This window comes from Empidonax traillii, unplaced genomic scaffold, assembly GCF_003031625.1.
Source record: "Empidonax traillii isolate 1590-97213 ecotype Southwest subspecies unplaced genomic scaffold, ASM303162v1 scaffold10:size5872457, whole genome shotgun sequence".
In the NCBI taxonomy this organism is placed as follows: Eukaryota; Metazoa; Chordata; class Aves; order Passeriformes; family Tyrannidae; genus Empidonax; species Empidonax traillii.
The window spans coordinates 40,935-55,538 of NW_020955203.1; the positions used below are offsets into that span (position 1 = coordinate 40,935).

Sequence of the window (14,604 nt, forward strand, 5' to 3'; positions counted from 1 at the left end):
ATCAGACATTGGAATGGCCAGCCCAGAGAGGTGGTGGATTCAGTGTCCCTGGAGGTTTTTAAGATGAGGCTGGATGTGGCAGTGAGTGCCATGATCTGGTAATCACAGTGGGGGATTGAGGGTTGGACTTGATGATCTTGGAGGTCTCTTCCAACCCAGTTAATTCTATGACTCTGTGAAGTGAATGCAGTTTTACCAAAATTCAACTAGATGACCTAAGTGGAGATGCGAAAAATACACCGTACTCAAGTCTCACTGCTCAGAACTGGAACATCAGCCCCAGCCTCTCCATCTGGTCCCACCATCAGATTCTGTAAACTGCTGTTTTCTTTTATCTTTGCACTAGAAGGGTTTCTTTTTTTCCCTGCTCCTGACAAGCCCTCAGACCTCAAGCACTTTGCTGAGTTAGTCTCAGTTTCATTTGGAGTTGTCCCAGTGCCTCATCTTCATTGCCTAATTGCTGTTTCCAAAACAGCCTGCAAGTTGCTTCAGGTTCCCTCAGCTGCAAGAAATACTGCTACAAACACAAAGTACAAAGCTGAGAGCTGGAATATTTCAAGGGTAAACCCAAAAGACACCCATGAAGTTTTGGGTTAGTTTCTCCTTCTACCTTCAGTTGTTTCTAGAGTTTCTAGAGCCAATTTTTCATCCTTCCCACCAGGACTGGGAGACTTCCTCTCCAAGACTCCTTTTGTACATGTCATTTTGGTAACTGTTTCCCACTTGCCTCCTGCCAGAGGATTTCTGGATTCAGAAATTCAATACCCACAGTATGGGTCTGCAATAATCTGCAGATCTCAAAGTTGTCTTCATTTATGGATTGAACTTCCATGTAACTGGAATAGAGCCTCACAGAAAACCACCACCCTTGGCTACATGCAAGATTCTGTGCCAGGTACAAAGCCCAACTCAGAAGGCTCATTTGAGGACGTCCCTGGGCTTAGGGCAATCTCCATGAGCAGTTTTCAGTTATTAAAGGTGATGACACCTTACCTCATAAATGTTGGGGTGCCACATTTTGGTCAGGAATCTGAAGGTAGGTGGTGAATATGGATAGTCGATAGGGAATTTAATGTGAGCCTGAAAAAAAAAAAAAAAAAGAAAATATTTCAATATGAAACAGAACAAAAAAGATCAACAAGCAACCATTACAGAGAAAAGACTAGAAAAAAAACCCCATGTCATTAAGGCTACTAAATTGCTCATTTTATACAGTGGGGCCATGTGGACTCTACACAGTTTCTTATGAGCAAAATGCCAACTGAACAAAAAAAAATCCAAACACCTGGGCTGGTAATGCTCAGAAAACAAGACAAAAAAAGGGCATTTACCACGTCCTAATTCAAGAAACACTATTCAACAACTGTTGTTAAACAGGGCAAAATGTATTGGAAAAGTTATAACTCAGGATACTACTGGGTTTAAGAGCAGACTAAAAAAATGTTTGCTGAGTTGAATAGACCTGTTTTACATTTGCTTGTGCAAATATTTAAAATTATTCTTTCCATGACGAAAAAGATTTGTTACATAACCCAAGGATTTTTGCCTTTCTTGTGCCAAAGTTAAGCTGGCCCATCTACCTGTGTTCCTAATACAGTGTTTTGCCACCACAGGCACTTTTTGAAGTCTCAGTACTATCTGTGTCTGTTTAACAAATTAGTGCAACTTGATGAACTGAATATTGATGGGCAATGACAGCAAACATTTCCTTCCAGAGGTCAGCAACCAGCCGTGGGGCACAACTCTGAGCTGAGTCAGTTGAGGGGAGGCTGCAGGGATCCCACCTCTGGATATTCTCTGGATATTAACTTCTCTGGATATTAACTGCTGTCCTGCCATTCGCAGCAGTCTGAATCTGCACTGAACAAGTGCCCAAAATACTCCTCCCTAAAAAGGGGACTTGCTGCATTGTGGAGCACAAACCCTTCCCTTGAAACTGTTCAATCTGCCAACAAGCTCCCACCACCAACCCAGTGTGGGATCTCCAGAGAAGCCTCTCCTGGCCCCTATACCATGGCCAGGTTCATGTGCAACTGAACACAAGAAGAGGGAAGCAAGATTGTGAGAGCAGAATTCCAGGCCACTCCCTTCCACCTAAGTATCTAACCGTGCTGCTTGGACACAGGGTGCTGGACTTGTTCAACATTACAAACTAAGTTTTATTCCCAGAAACAGAAGCAGACAACCAAACAGATGGATTACTGAGCTGTGAAGTACTTGGCTACAGCTTTATTTATCTGCATACACCTTTGCCTTGCAACCCAAATTTTATGGGGTCAGAGTGCCAGGCAGCCAAGAAAAGAAGGTTTTGTGTTCACCTTTAAGTAAGAAACTCATTGGCTCATGTGGCTGTATGGTCTGCACATGCCTGTCCATGATAGTGACTGTTTCAGCAGCACTGAGTCCTCACCCCACAGTCATTTCCCACAGCACACTCACGACCTGGAGGTTTATGATCCGCTCAAATCCCAGCCCACGGTTTAAGGTCAGTTGCAGGAATGGCATCACTCCAAGGGCAGTGAGTAAACGCCTCTTGTCACCACACCACTGCAGAATAGAGCGCCTGCTGCAGCTAGAACAGGTCTACAATGAGCCACCCTGCACTGGGAGCAGAGCAGAGATTTACCCAGGGCAGAGCACATCCGCTCCAGCTCAAGGTATTGCATCATGTAGCTGCAGACTCATCTGGACCACTGGGGTTTTCCCAGGAAAGTCCATTCCTGTGCTTACATGCAGTTTCATGAGATCTAAGACATAAAACAGCCCAAGAACTGAGATTAAAAATGCACGAGACAACAAAACTCAGGATTGAGCTACCTACAAGATTCTTGGCAGAATCTGTCTTCTACACAGGTACAGTTTCTAGGAGGCCGAAACAAAAAGCACTGTGCCAGCAGAGTACCAGAACTGACATGCTTGTATCTCACATGAATGGTCAAGGAGTGCAGGTCTCATTCCTCTCTGTAAAAACCCTCTGCTTTCAAATTGTCTCACCCTGAGGGATTTCTCTCAGGAAGGCCGCTCCCAAAGCTGAGCCTGGAGCACCAGTTATGGTCCCTGTATGTGATGCAGACTCCTGCAGAAGCTGTGGATCCTGGAAGACTGTTCCAAACTTCTAAATCCGTTCGTACAGACACAAGTCTTTAGTAGAAGAGACTACCTGCCTACAATAATTATCATTGTGGAATGTGGTGTTGTGTCTCGAGAAGGATGCTCTTGAGCTCTAGGGCTAGAAAATGCAACTGAGGAAATTAGAGAAATCTTTTCTTCCCACATGGATGCAGCACTGTAATCCATCACATATTTAGAGAAAGCAGTCACTTTATGTGTTGATAAGCTATTTCTAACAAGCCTGTAATTGTTTAGCATGTTGAGATGCTGTACTGGAGCATAAAGCCAAGTGAAGCTTCTCTACAAACCTGATTTCAGAGCCAAAAGACACCACAACATGAAACCTCACATCACAGGCAGGGATTTTTTTCCAAACAAAAAGAGCACCAATTTCAGTCCCTGTGGTGAGATCATCCAGAATTTGAAAGTGAAACCAGATGCTTTTCCAGGGCATTACAAACAAGTCCGAGAGAATTACTCCACATCTCTTGTGCCAGAGGAAGCATGAGAAGTTACGTAAGCCCACTCTGCACTCACTGAATGTTATTTGAGTTTCTGTGTGGGTTAACCAAGCCAAGAATTTTCGAGACAAGCTGCAAGACTGCAAAGATGCAGCAACAGCCATGATTACAGGTCATTTTTTTTTCCCACTGAAAGCCCGATTCTAAACATGTTAAAAAACAAAAAGACCAAATTCAGCAATAAACTTCTAAATAGAGCTCCCAGAATGGTTTCCTCCCTATAACTTCACCGATGTAAGGCAAATCAGCTCATCTCTGTTAAGTTCAGCCAGGTTGCTACATACTAGAGAGTGGCAGAGTTTTTTTCAGGCAGCTTGTTAGCTCCATTACAGCCAGACAAACTAATTTAGGAGGACTAAAGGTGCAGCTCAGTCCCTGGCCTGCAAGTACCCAACAGTTACCGCATTCACCATGGGCTTGACTCCTCTAGCTGAGCTTAAACTGGAGAGAAATAACTATTTTGGTGTTCTGATTTTAGCCAACTGCTTGCCATGGCTCTTTGACATCACTGAACACAGTCAATAGCCAGAAAGGTGGAGATCAGCCACCAACCCATCCCCTCCTTCTCCAGTTTATAATTAGTCACAATTATAGTCCCTAGAAAAATATTAAACTCCTCTCAATAGTCCAGCCTGGCAGAATATCCAGCCCTTTACAGGCATTTACAGCTACTGCACAAGAACTTCAACCTCCAAGTTACACCATGGCATGTATTTCAAGAATATTTCTACCAGCATGGTCACTTTGTTTCCTGTTTTACTGCCTTGCTCCCATGCATCCTCAAAAATGACTGCACTTCAGGTTTGTAACCTTTCTTTTGTTTCAGTAAGGTGAAGTCAGAGATTTTGCTATGCATGCCAGAAAAATAAGAGCCTCACTGGATCCTGTGTTATCTGACTGAAAACACAAACCTAGTATTCCTACCAAATTATTCACTGATTGGAGTCAGTCCCATGTGGCCAAGAGCATCCTGGCCTGGATCAGCAAAGGGTGGCCAGTAGGACTAACATAGGCAGGACCCTCTCCTAGCTTCAGCTGTCTAGAAGTTCAGTACTTGTAGCTGTAAATGACACTTAACCAGTCCGACGCGGATTTCCTATGCTCCTCTCAAGTTGACAAAACCTAGAACCCTGGTTTTCAGGCAGCAAGGGTAGGAATGGTGAATCCGTCCTACCTGCTCACTGCAGAAGGGTTCCTGGGGAAGTGCACACAATTCCTAGAAAGCCACCAGCATCACAACTGCTTTGATTTGAGGGTAATGGGGAGCATGAGCAGCTTTTACAGTGGCCAGCACAGACTGCAGCTGCTCAGTTTCTGGAAGTGCCACTTACAGGCACTTTTTATTTCAAAACATCACAAGCTTAATGCCAGCCCTATTAAAATGCAACATGAGTGAAGCCAAGCACCTTTTGAAAACTGTATTTACAGAGGAAGTGCTTTGAGTTTCTAAGTTATTTTGCAATTATTTGTAATTATCTGCTACAGCTGGCCCACGGACAAGCTCCTACTGACTCTGTGTGCAGGTACCACCCAGGTCTCTCACAGATCACCCACCCTGGCCTGGTTCTTGCAGACAGCACAAGGCATCCCTGCTTTCCTTCACAACAGGATAGCCAGGTTCCTTGCTGTGCACATCGTCCCTTCCTGCAGCAATTCCCGCCTGACGATGGCTCCTGCCCACACGCTGCTGACTGCTCCACACGCTGAACGTGCAGCAAAGGCAAGCAGAGGAACCACAAGCCACTACTGGGTTAAGATCTAATCCCACAAAATGCTCTACTGCTTCTGGTGCATCAAGCACTGGCACAATTCATCTGATGGGCTCTCCTCTTCCACATTAAGCCTGGATTAGTGAGTGCAGTGTTAAATACCATGTGCTGGAAAACATGTTTGGTACAGGTTAGCAGGCAGCACCAGCAGCCTTTTCCTCACATCCATGAGGTTTAAAGCACATTACCACTGTCCGGCTCACAAGCTGTAAAGCAGCACTATAGCTAGACATGGTCAGCTATTTGACGAGGTAAAAATGAATATACGTCCAACACTGCTATTTCAGCTCCAGTTATTATGACTTAGGACATAAGTAACTTCTTTTGGCAGCGCTGGGCACTAGACTGGTATTTTAAGCCCAGTTTTTGCTTCATTTCCCACCAGCACCGTATCAATGTTTATTGACATCTGTTGTGCTTTGAGAGAACTAGGAGCACATCCCTGATCCAAGATGAGTGACCAGCTCAACTAAGCCTTGTGAGTCCTGAAAACTCTCTCAGTACTGGAGTGGCCACATGAACAGCAAGATCAGCAAACCCTTTATATCCTGCACTACCTGCACCTCTTCATAAGGAATGTGAAACACAAAGAACTGAATGTGAAAAATGATCTCATGAATAGGATGTGAAGCTTCTAAACCAGAATGAAAATCAAGCCATAAGACAGCAGGGTAATGATGAGTCAGGAAGGGGAGTTAGCATACACAGTCAGAGACTGGTTTGACAGGCACGAGCCCATTCTTGTTTTACACTAAATCATATCTTATATACACTTCTTAATTTAGTTATCTAGGGCAATAATAAAGCCTGTTAATTCCAGTGGTACAAACTAGGTTTCCTTTTATCAAAAGTTCTTTTAACAGTAAAATTTTATTAAATATTTATCTATCCACGTAGCTATATTCATAAAGCTGAGATTGTTGTCAAGTCACCCAGCCCAGAACCAAAGCAGAAAGCCTGCTGACCATATGATGGTCAAAGTTACAGTTAGATCTTTAGAAAAAAGGGTCTTCACCCACATATCAGTCTTTTGTTCCTTTGATGTGAAATCAGGACTAATAATAGACATGAAACCATAGTTGAGTTGAATGATACAAGGGGAATTCCCTACACCCTGTTAAGCTGGTTTGTATCCAAGCTCCTGCAATCTTGTACATTCACACTCCTGCTGCCTGGGTTATCTCTCAAGGGACCTCGGAAAATAAAACTGCTCTGAACAATGAGTGCCTGGAAACCAAACAATTTTCTTCTGACATTACTCAAAAAAAGCAAAAGGATTTCTTTTTTTTTTCTTTATATTGTCTCCCTTTGATAATGTAGAAGTTCAGTCTAGAAATGCTACTCTTCATGGCAATAACTGTTTGCAGCAGTGCTACTCATCTAGAGACCAAGTCAGCCTGCACAAGCCCATGTGTTTAGTGTCTCAAGCAGTTCAGCAGTTCAGAGAAGTTATTTCTTTCTTGCAGTGGATTTTACTGCAGGGACAGTCCATGGCATTGCATAGCTAATTGTGCTGTTCAGTCTGAACCACACCAGCACCACTTTGGTTCTGGCCAGAAATACTGTCCCAGCTCTTGAGCCTAGGAACATCCAGATTCAGAGCAGGCAGTTGTTAGTGCTCTTCCATGGACAACTACCTAGGGAGAGGCTGGAAGCCGGAGAAGGAGTTCCCCTTGCCCAGAGTCCACCTGCACACTCCTGAAGCTGCTCCCCATCCTGGTCGCACAGCCAAGCAGGGCCCCAAGTGCCACACACACACACACACACACACCTCGCAGTTCTGCCGGGCCCAGGGTTTGACAGAGAGGTTTTTCCTGCCTCAATTCTACATCTGTAGTGGGCTGACCTGGCCAGATACCAGGTAGCCATTAAAGCCACTCACTCACTCCCTCTGCGAACAGAGAGAGGAGAGAAAAAAACCCCAACAGCTAAGGATTCGTGAGTTGAGATAACAGCTGGGAGAGGTCAGCTACTGATTACCTTCATGGGCAAAACAGACTCAGAGTGGGGATAGTACTTAAATTTATTACTAACAGGATCAGAGCAAAAAAGTAAGAAGTAAAATAATCTTAAAAAAACACCTTCCCCCTCTCCCCTCCTTCCTTCCCTGTTCTCCCTCCTCCCCTGCAGTGGTGCAGGGGCACAGGGAATGGGGGTTACAGTCAGTTGTTGTTTCTGTCACTGCTCAGAGAGGGGAGTCCTTCTCCTGCTCCTGTGGGGTCCCTCCCATGGGAGACAGTCCTTGATGGACATCTCCATTGTGAGTCCATCCCTTGGGCAACAGTTCCTCCCAGTCTGCTGTCCCATGAGTCCTTCCCCTGTAGGGTACAGTCCTTCATGGATGAGCTGTACTGATGTGGGTCCCCCACAGGGGCCGCAAGTCCTGCCTGGTAAAACCTGCTCCAGCGTGGGCTTTCCTGTCCACGGGCTGCAGGTCTCCAGCAGGATCTTGTTCCATCTTGGGCCTCCCACGGGGTCACAGCCTCCTTCATGCATCCACCTGCTCCAGCAGGGCCTCCTCCATGGGCTGCAGGGGGGTCTCTGCACTCCGATGGTCCCCCATGGGCTGCAGGGACACAGCTGTCCCACCATGGTCTGCAGCACCAGGGGCCACAGTTCTGGCACCTGGAGCACCTCCTGCCCCTCCTTCTGCACGGACCTTGGTGCCTGCTTTGTTGTTCCCATGTTCTTACTCTGCTCTTCCCTGGCTGGAATTCTTTCTGTGCAATAGCTTTCTATTCCTAGATATGTTATCACAGAGGCATTACTGTCACTCCTGATTGTCTTGGCTTTGGCCAGCGGCAGGAAGTCTGTTCTGCAGCTGGTTGGCATTGGCTCCACAGGACAGGGGAAGCTTCCAGCAGCTTCTAATAGAAGCCACCCCTATAGCTCCCCTCCAGCCAAAACCCAGCTACAGAAAACCAATACAACCTCCCAGGCTGATAATGGCAAAGCAGGAGTGTTTCCAGACAGGGCTAAAGTTCTAAACTCCTTAGCATAAGCTCTTAAAACACAGTTGTGTTAATCTGACAACTTTTTTTCTCAAATCTGCAGGTCACTACCCTGAGAACTCAGGTGAAGGAGCAGATTACAGGAGCACTCGCCTACATTCAGCTAACAAGTGCCAGGTTCACTTCCTTTACTTTGACTTTTCATGATGCTACAGAAAACATTATCATTTCAACAAGTGCAGGAGACACAATGAGTTGGAAGCATCCTGAAACATTGAAGTATTTATTCTATAACCTGCCCATTTTCACTTAACTTTTGTTCTTGCCTACTGCATCATCATTGAAAAGGCAATTCCCAGAAGCTATATAAGACACAACACCAAACAGAACTATTTAGTCCTCTTCCACAGGGCAAGCTGCCGGCCAGACAGCTTTACTGAGCTTAGATCACAGGAGCCAAGCACTAAAGCATTTTCAGATTCCCATGGGAAAAAGCTGACATCATACTGAGGTTTATGTATTTTCCCAGGAATTCCCATTGTGAAATATTACTAGATTTCACCCTCAATTTAACCTTCACTCCAGGATCAGGCCTGATATTGTGACAGGCCAGATGTTAGGAGACTTCTGCTATGGCTGAAGGCCTCACGTAGAGATTGTGCTCTGATGCCTTTGGGTTGCCAAGAGACTCTGCACTGTATGGCTTGAGATGGGGCACACTGGGTGTGTGTTATGCAGAGAGGCTACTCTGTGTGACTATTTTCCGTGCAGAAACAGATGACTCAGTTCTTATTTATATCTGTACAAACATGCCGACTTTCCCATTTGGACAAAACAGGAAAAATAACTCCAAATGTGTAAACCATAAGTTTCCCTATAGCATCTGATATTTGCTGAAGGAGCCAAAGATATGTAGGGATACCACATCTAAAGTTTACTCCAAATCATGCATCTCCTCTGAGATCTCTGCTTCAGGGCAGAAGCTGGCACTTGAAATAGTCCTACTGCAGGTATAACTGAGGATGCTGTTACCTGAACGGGTAAAGCTCTAACATGACCGCAGCTGCTCTAGAAATAGTCTGTGTTCACTGAAAAAGCAGTTTTCCGCCTCCCTTTGTAAAAACAATAGTTTTGCTGGAGCAGTGGTGCGAATATTTGAGGCTGATTATTCGAAGTATCATCCTACGTTACTGGCATCTCTGGCATCCTGTGTGTAAGTCCTCCAGTAACATGTGTACAGGGTTGTTACTCTGGGCACCCACCTCCACTTGCCAGCTTCAGGGTCCAGAAGATTACTGCAATAGTCTGTGACATCTCCAGCATCCTGTTCAATCTCACAATGAACATTTTGGACTTCCACTTTACTGGGTAAGTAGTTCATACTTCATAGATGTGCCTGTGTAAAGCTGCTTCAAGAGAGTGGTTGAGACAGTATGACTTACTTCAGACCTACCCTAGTAATTTTTATAGTTCAGTTTGCTCAAATTCAAGTAATCAGCGGGACTAACTGACAGCGGGACCGAGGGCACCCTTGGCAAGGTCACCGATGGCATCGAGCCGTGTGGTGCAGTGGCAGGATGTGCATCCAGAGGGACCGTGACAAGGCTTGAGAGGTGGGACTGTGCAAAAGCCATGAAGTTCAACAAAGCCAAGTGCAGTGTCCAGCACCTGGTTGGATGGAGAAGAGACTGAGAAAAGCCCTGCAGAGAAGGACTTGTGGGCGATGGTTGCAGACAGTGTGCGTTCACAGCCCAGAAAGCAAAATGTATCCTGGGCTGCATCCAAAGGAGTGTGTCCAGCAGAATGAAGGAGGTGATTCTTCCCCTCTGATCTGTTCTTGCGAGACCCAACCTGGAGTATTGTGTCCAGTTCTGCCCCCAGCATAAGGAATGGAACTGTTGGAGCAAGTCCAGAGGAGAGGCACAAGGTTCATAAGAGGAGTGGAGCACCTTCCCTACAAAGACAGGCTGAGAAGGTTGGGGCTGTTCCATCTGGAGAAGAAAAGGTTGTCTGGAGATCTCATAACAACCTTTCAGTACCTGAAGGGAGCACACAGGGATGCTAGAAAGGGAGTCTTTGTCAGCAATGATAAAAGAAGGATATATGGGTGCAAATAAAAAGAGGGGAATGTTAGGTTCGATATTGGGAAAAATAATGTCTACTGTGAGGGTGGTGAGGTACCGGGACAGGTTGCCCAGGAAGGTTGTGGGTGCCCCAACATGGCCAGTGCTGAAGGCCAGGCTGGATAAGGCCTTGAGGAACCTGGTCTAATGGGAGGAGTCCCTGCCCATGGCAGGCAGTGGTGGGGATGAGATGATCTTCAAGGTCTCTTCTCAACCCCTTAGCATTTTGTGATTAATCACAACCAAAGCACATCCCAGTTTTGCAGCATTTTGCATCAGCCTTGACAGTTTCTGCAGTCTCACCTATTCATTCCCACATTTGCATCCTTACCAAAACACAACAGATTGCTTTATTGTTAGGTGAAGCAAGACACACCCCTTGCATCTGCTGAGTGAAGAGATGTCCAAGGTAGCTCAATACAAGAACAACCTTCCCTTCAGCCTGTTTTAACTATTTTTAGCCAATTCTTTAAACAAGCACCATTCATGACTCAGTGAATGACTAATTGCTTTGATTCTCTTCATATGCTGGATGCAAGAGGAAAGCTCTCCTCAAGGGACAGCCAGTCACATGTTCTGCTAAAAACACAGGGCAGGTCTTGATGCAGTCACCTCTTTCATAAGCAGCAAGGGGAAAGGCGTATTTATAGCATTGTAAGTGTAAACCACAGCACTCTGCTGCAGTGTTACACAACTTTGCCTATCCTAGCACTGCAGGCAGCAGCTCTCTGAAGAGACTTCTCAAAGGCTGGCACACCAGCCTTCCCTGAAACCAGGGACCCAGGTTTCTGGAAGCTGAATGGCAGCACTTAGGAACTGCACCTGAAATCTTATCTACGCTGGCTGCCATACAGGAGCCAAGTAAACAGTTATGCAGCCCTACTACTTGTTTTTCAGCCACTGCACCACTGATTGTAAGCCCTCCTGTTTGGAGCTGGATACAGTCAGTAAATCTGGGCAGACTCAGCAGCAGCAAGTCTGTTGGACCGTACCACTTCCAACCAAACAGCTACATCAGCAGCACCACTTCCCAGTGTGGAGACCTGATCAGTAATGTATTAGTCTAGATTTATAAGCCTACACTGACACAACTGTGCTATCCATAATCCCAGAGCACAACCCATCTACAAAGAGTCTGTGATCCTGCACAAGCCAGCGAGGTCTGATCCATGAAAGAACGCTGCCTCCCTGCCCAGCATCCTCAGTTTGGCGCTATGTCAGCAGGCATTTGCTACTGAGACACTTATACTTGAGACACTAAAGCAAAATTTTGACATTACTGCATTATGCACCTCTGAGCTTCATTACCACAGGCTGCTTTAAACAGACCAAGCTTAAAGTTTTAGCTTAGATAAGTGGATTAGCTGATACATATCCATCCTCGCTCCTCAGGCTACTGTTTCTACAGTAAGAGGGGTTTTTTTGCTTGTGTGGAGCCAAATTAAAGAGGCATTTGGTATTCTGTTATTCTTAACCTCTTTTCACTCCTGCCTTGTGCTTTAGGTGATTTGGAGGTCACGGCATCACAATCAATATAGTTTTTCTCAAGAGCAACAATGACTGGATTGCCAGTAAGTGGCACTGCAATGGACGAGAATTAAAGGGAGATAAATCCTATCCCAGATCTCAGATTTGGTTTTTCAAAACAAGACAACCCCTCCAAATTTTACAATATTACCGAAGTGCTAAAGTCTCCATTCGAGCTTGAGTCTACCAAGAAAAAGGAGCCCAGCTCGAACAATGTTTAATTCATTTAATGATTTCAAAACACAGCCACCCACCTTAAATCAAAAATCAAAACACAGAGGCAGATCACTGAGGCCTGCAGAGTATTATTAGCTACTTATCACACTACAAAGTACTCTTGCCTGGGCTGGGGGGTAAAAGCAGGAGATTCTGACAATACCAGCTCCTGCAATTGTACGTGCAACAGCTGCTCTACACTGGGCAGACAAGTTGCTCTTATGCTAACATCTGCTTTCAAAAAAGAGGCAAATTAGACTGCTGCAGTCACAAGGACAAGTTATGGAACTGTCCTTGACCTGCTTTCAGTGGCCACAAAGTGCTACTGCTGTTTGAACCCCAGTCACCTTGTGTCAGCTGCCATAGAGACCCTAAGCTCCCCATGTGGCCCGAAGGAAACAGCTACTAAAGAACATGTCCCTGGCCATAACATCCTGATCTCCTACAAATAGCCTGGAAATCACCTCCTTGCTCTATCAGCCATGTTCCACTTAAAAAAACAATTACACATAGCTAGACAAGAGCCATCTACAAAGTTGTTCTTGCTCATCATTAATCCACATCTTTTGGATATACAAGAGAAAGTACAGCTCTGAAGTGAAAGCTACAATTGGTATTTTGACCTATGTTCCAACTTGTTCCCATGTCAATTGCTAATATGACATCCAGATAAAGCCAGAATCCTCAATTTGCTGAAAAATCTTCTGAAAGAGCCAGCAAAAGGGTGTGAAGCAGTGTGAGTCATCTGCAGTGCAGTATAATTTAAGGTATCCTTTATACACTTCTGATAAAAGCAGGACCAGTGCAGTCAAGCGAAGATTGATACGTGGATGCACATCCTTGAAATTCAAGCTTGATTCTAATTAATTGAAACCATTAAGTTTGGAGGCATACAGGGTAAGAGTAGGAGTCAGGAAGAACCACTTCAGCCTACCACAGGTCAAGAGTATCAAAGTCAATACCAGAAATTTAATGAGACAAATGTAAAATGAGAATACAGGCAAGGGATCTTATAATTTGGACAGAGAAAGATGGATCTTGTAGGAAAGTCAAAGTTGTAAATTGCGTGGCTAAAAGCTACCCTTAAAACAGCTTTGACATTATGTAGTATTTTCTGCCAGTACTAAGAAAGGATCTGAGGTAAAATGATGAAGCCCCCAAACACAACAATGAGGAGAAGAAGCAGAACAGCCTCAGCTGAGCAACAGGATAAACTGCTTGACATCTGACTGACAGCAAGAGCTCTTGCAAAAGTTTTGTGTTTATGGTGACAGAGATTTGTAGGAACAGGTGATATCTCAAAAGAAAAAAAAAAAAAAAGTAGAGAACTTCCAGACAGAAAAAATTTTCTACTGCAAAATATCTTCTACTTAGTCCCTTCTGTTACCTACCTTCTGGTGACTTTTGGCTGACTTATTTTTCAGCTCTGCTTTTTAAAGTCTTGAAGTTTAGGAACGGTAGTGCAATGCTAGAGAAACACATAATAAAAAGACCTTCTAAAGAGTTCTCGTGGGTACACCAGTAACACACAGCACCTCCTTATCTTGAACCCTCCACAAAAGTAAGGCATTTAAGTTCTTCCACTTTCTAAATAACAGGATCATCATATGTAATTATCTGTGACTACAGACACCACTGGCGTTTACTCTACAAAATTGCGCAATGTGTGTCCAGTAGCTCAGGTACAGTGCTCCAGCACACTTCCACACTAAAAAATTGTACATCCAGTTTGGAAACTGGATTAGCTGAGAAAAATGACACCCACACATCTGCAAAAACGTAAAACCTGAGCACGGGACTTGACCCTAAATGGGACAAGTCAAGGCTACCAAAACCCAAGAACGGCAAAGAAGAGACAGTTCATCCATATTTCTATTGTAGACACAATCCCATGGTGATATTCTTTCCTGTTTTATCAGATTAACTCTTGAAAACTTATGTCTTCATGTTATAAGGGCATTAGATCGGACACACTGCACCTGATACAAGATACTTGCACTTTATCAAATTACAGTGCAGTAATAAGCAGTCTACAGCAAAAGTCAGTGTTCTGAGAACACAAGTGTAAGTACAGCCCTGTGATGGGAAACCTACCCTAGACACACAAGGAACCACAAAATAATCTGTGTTGATAATTATAGCCTTATCTATACTGGGATAAAATAAGTTGATGTTAAAAGAAAACTATTTACCCACACTCGTCATTATATATTTTCATGCCTGTTTTTTCCACCTACTACCAGCAAGCAACACAAGAAGCTTCTAGTCAACATTTAAGGTTCATCAGTAGTTAATGACAAGGAACTATTTCAAATGGATGACTTGGGTCCAGCCATGGTATCAAAAGAATGGCTGTATTTTAATTAAAAAAAAAAAAAAAAAAGTT

At 44.5% G+C, this 14,604-nt stretch overlaps 1 protein-coding gene across 1 annotated transcript in view; it reads right to left on the reverse strand.

Annotated features, from left to right (window-relative positions):
• The window catches only part of LOC114058116 (ubiquitin-conjugating enzyme E2 R2), a 51,178-nt gene that overhangs the window by 8,047 nt on the left and 28,527 nt on the right, over positions 1-14,604 (reverse strand). The window contains exon 2 of the mRNA XM_027885127.1: positions 994-1,080. Within this exon, the coding sequence (XP_027740928.1) occupies positions 994-1,080 (87 nt within the window). The remainder of the gene's footprint in view (positions 1-993; positions 1,081-14,604) is intronic.